Source organism: Dufourea novaeangliae, unplaced genomic scaffold (genome assembly GCF_001272555.1).
Source record: "Dufourea novaeangliae isolate 0120121106 unplaced genomic scaffold, ASM127255v1 scaffold7, whole genome shotgun sequence".
Classification (NCBI taxonomy): Eukaryota; Metazoa; Arthropoda; class Insecta; order Hymenoptera; family Halictidae; genus Dufourea; species Dufourea novaeangliae.
In genome coordinates, this window is record NW_015373896.1 from 4,808,964 (window position 1) to 4,812,924 (window position 3,961).

Sequence of the window (3,961 nt, forward strand, 5' to 3'; positions counted from 1 at the left end):
TATTACTATGCAATACTTTTTTACACTGTCATCATTTGCACAATATTCCTGGTATTTGAACATCCTGCTAATAGATCAACCACAAAACATTAAAGTCGACTTCTTTCATTCTATTTAACAAATAAAATATCCTAAACATTAGGAGTTAATTTAACATTAGTGAAGAATTCGAGGATACATCTAAGTAGTTAATTAAATGCTCAATCCCTGAAACATTTCCAATAACTGTCCCACTTGTTATTAAAAGAAAATAAATAAACAATATAACATAGGAGTAGATGTTAACAAAAGATTATTATTAATGTCATTGTACCTGAATTTCTCACAGAAACGTGACGAATTGATCGGAAGTGCAAAGATGATCGACAGGCTTCGACTTCCGGGCGGCAATGAACTTCGTTAAACCACATCGACACGTTTTTTCGGAGCATTTCGTTCGAAGCGGATTGGCGAATGAAGCATGTCTCAATGAAACGGCGAAAGCTGCTCGGTCAACTGTGAAATTCCGCGGGATTCGATCGCAGTTCCGTGGTTCCATTACATTTAATATGATAGCGGTAAGCTGGTCAACAACAGAGGCGGAATATAAAGGAGGAACATCCTCGAGGATGTCGGACATTTTATTGTCGGCAGCGTCTGCCACTTGTCATTCTTGCCATTCGGAATAACGTTGTTTGAAGTCATGCTCAAGGTAAATTGAATGAAGTTAATAAAATATTACGAAGTATATTGTATTAGAATAATTTAATCTTTTGAAATATTGCGTAATTTATTGCAGACTTTATATTAATTGCATGTTGACGTATTTAAAAGTGGTCAGAAACCTTTAGAGGAATTCAGAATTCAATATTACAGTAAATATCTATTTAGTCTATTCAATTGTTAATATATATTAGATTGATTTGTTATTTGGAAAATAGAAATCAACTTCCTCACATCTTTCGATGATTCTTCAATTTTCGGTTTACGTATTCACGTAGTGTATTTAGGTAATGTTTTATTAGCGAAGCATTCTTCATTTTGAATAATGTTCCGAGAATTTAGGAAACTATATGTACCATTTCGTTAGTCGAATAATTACAGTAATTCATCTTTTACAGACGATCTTCAATTACTTCTTTGTAATCTTACTGATCGAAGTCACCAGTCACGGAAGTGCTAATAAAAGACAGTGAGTGTACACATGATTAATGTCCTAGAAGTCTTCAGAATTTATGCCTATTCATTGATCATTCAACATTAACAAAAAATGCGCCCATCATTTATACTTTCCCTGTCGATAATGGCGACCGATCAACGACCGCACGATGCACTCTCGTTTTCACTTCTACATAACTTCTAACATGAACTCCCTGCCTGACGATTTTTTTGACGTTCTCGTATATTGGAGTTACTTTATTATCAATAATTTCCCAGAAGTAAAATAAATTCCATGTTCACCGTAACTGTACACTTACCCTAAGAATTAAATATAAAAATCATCAAAACAGTATTCACATAAATAATACTAATGTGTGCCAAATTAAATTTAATATTGTTACAACGACTTTAAGACAATATATAAGTAACAATCGAACAATAAGAAGGTACGCAATTTCCCCTTACCTGAACATACATTTCATTGTTTACTAACAATGTCAATGCCCTCTTACAGCGTCCACTTAAAAATCCTCGTGCCAGACATCATCAAGCACCACATCCACACCAAAGTGGTATTCCTGCACGTACACAAGCCAAAGAAGCCAAAGACCCACCACAAAGAGTACCATCACGAAAACTGGAGTTCCTGGAGCAGTTACGGTCACCATCACGACCACAAAGACGAGGAAGGCGAGCAATTCGACGACCACGAGGATCAAAGTGATCGAGAGAGGTTAGAGATGGAGGATCCTCAGAACCTCCAAGGCCCTAAAAAACACGTCCCTATGTACGGCTATCACAGAGACAACTATCCTCCAAAATTGTACCTCGACGTCAATAATTTGGACACGAAGAACCGTGGACATGGTCAGTACGCAGTCCACGAAGACGTGAATGATATACCCCCAAACAAGGAGGTCATCTCCTACAATTATGAAGAAGGGTACAGCAAGGGCTTGCAATCGGAGAGTGGGCACATTCGATCGGGTCAATCGAATAAGTTTCACGATGACCATCACGAGGAACAGGAGGACAACGACAACGATGGATTCAAAGAGAATTCCGATGGGAAAACCGACGCTGGACGATATCTCGTCGATGATGTGGACTATCAGAACACCAGGGACAAGCGAGATAGAGGTCGAAGGCGTCGACGATTCAGAAAACTGTAGTTTTTTTGGAAACTTTGCGGAGAATGTGTAATTTTTGTAAATAGTCTTTAGAAGAAATGCTGTAGAATTTTCTTTGGTGCTTCAGTGTTTGGTCCTACGATCTGCGATGCGTTGGTTAGACATTTCGATACTATCGACGACAGTAATTAGTCGGTGTAAATTAATCGGTTCTAAAACTGTTGGACTAGATTTAAGGGCAAATTTCATTGCGATTATGTTTTTACTGATTCTTTGTTTTCTTCTTTAAACATTATTTATGTTTTACTGTCTAAACTTACGGAAGCATTGCCAATACATTCAATGCGTTTTTTGGCAGATATGGCTGTGTTAAAAGAATGTAGATTTCATGAGAAAATACTGGATCATGATTTAAGGAACAATCTTTCATTTCTGAACTCGTCTAGAGAATTTCCAAGATCGTCAATTACTATAAAATGTGGTAGTTATTTGAAATTCAGTTTATCTACGAGTTGTTCAAACGAAAGACGTGTACAATATGGGAACTATAGTACAGATAGCGATTTTTGCAAACGACGAAGCATATTTTAGTAACATTTTAGAATATATCGTTACCTCGACGAAAAATATAAATTTTCAGCCCAGTTAGTCGATCTGAATAGAGTCTCCAATAATTAATTGTACGTAGTTCAACTACAGAATATTAAAACAATTATTTCATCAGTAATTTTCATAAAAAATTGAAGTATTCGTAGCGTATGGTTCACGATAGATCGCATATAGTAACGGGGAAATAAATAGATAATACAAACGGGGTATCAAGGGGGTGAGTTTCAGGTACACACGCAATTTATTCAACTTTCTCGCGACACGGTAAACATACAAGTGAACTATTCGGAGTCGCGGTACGATAAGGACAACAATACAGTGGTTTGTAACAATAATAAAAAAAAAAAAGACAAAACAAAACGAGTAACAATATTTACATATGAGTACGAGTGATGTGTCGACGGATTAATGAGAGACTAGGACGAGAGGTAAAGAGATAACAGGGTGATTAAATGTGTCGATGTGTGTGTATGGGTGGGTATGGTTTTGCGGCACTCCACGGGAAACGCCAGTCACAAGTGATAAAACTATCTATCTCTCTAATACAATTTTCTCTAGGACGAAGCTGCGATTGTCGTGCGAGGGGGGTGCATGTTGGTTTACTTGAAGCTCGACGATTCTTTCCTGTAATTTCTCCAGAAAATCTGTATCGAATACAACAGTGTATAAAATTTTATCAGCCGTTACTGAAGTGTCCGTCTTTCACAAGATAACCAAAAATATTCCAGAGTCACACGTTCATTACAATTCATAAAGATTCTAAAGGGTCAAGACGAAATAGAATCTACGTAAACTAAAACTTATCATGGTCCTGATCTTCTAAGTAACTATCACGTGTACCCAATTCAAGAAATTTAAAGGCCCAGACTGCATAAACATAACTCATCAAAGTGTTAAGAGAATATCGAATTCCTCATTGGTACACCCCAATAAAATATACAAACACCAGTAAATTCTCTAGGCCTGAAGTTTCTGTGTATCGATCCAAGGATGAAGTTAGTCCTGGTTAATCTTCAACTGCTTCAAGCAACCAACCGGAACTTCGCGAAGAGACCTACACCTACATCTCCAACGTGGATCCA

General features: G+C 37.1%; 1 protein-coding gene across 1 annotated transcript; it reads left to right on the top strand.

Annotated features, from left to right (window-relative positions):
• Positions 1–1,634: 1,634 nt before the first annotated feature.
• Positions 1,635–2,312, top strand: LOC107191914 (sex-determining region Y protein-like). Its single transcript, XM_015581064.1, has one exon. The coding sequence runs from the start codon at positions 1,635–1,637 to the stop codon at positions 2,310–2,312; it is 678 nt and encodes a 225-aa protein (XP_015436550.1).
• The last annotated feature ends 1,649 nt before the right edge of the window (positions 2,313–3,961 follow it).

Coding starts and splice junctions, on each gene's coding strand:
- LOC107191914 (XM_015581064.1), top strand. CDS start 1,635: ATGTCAATGCCCTCTTACAGCGTCCACTTAAAAATCCTCGTGCCAGAC.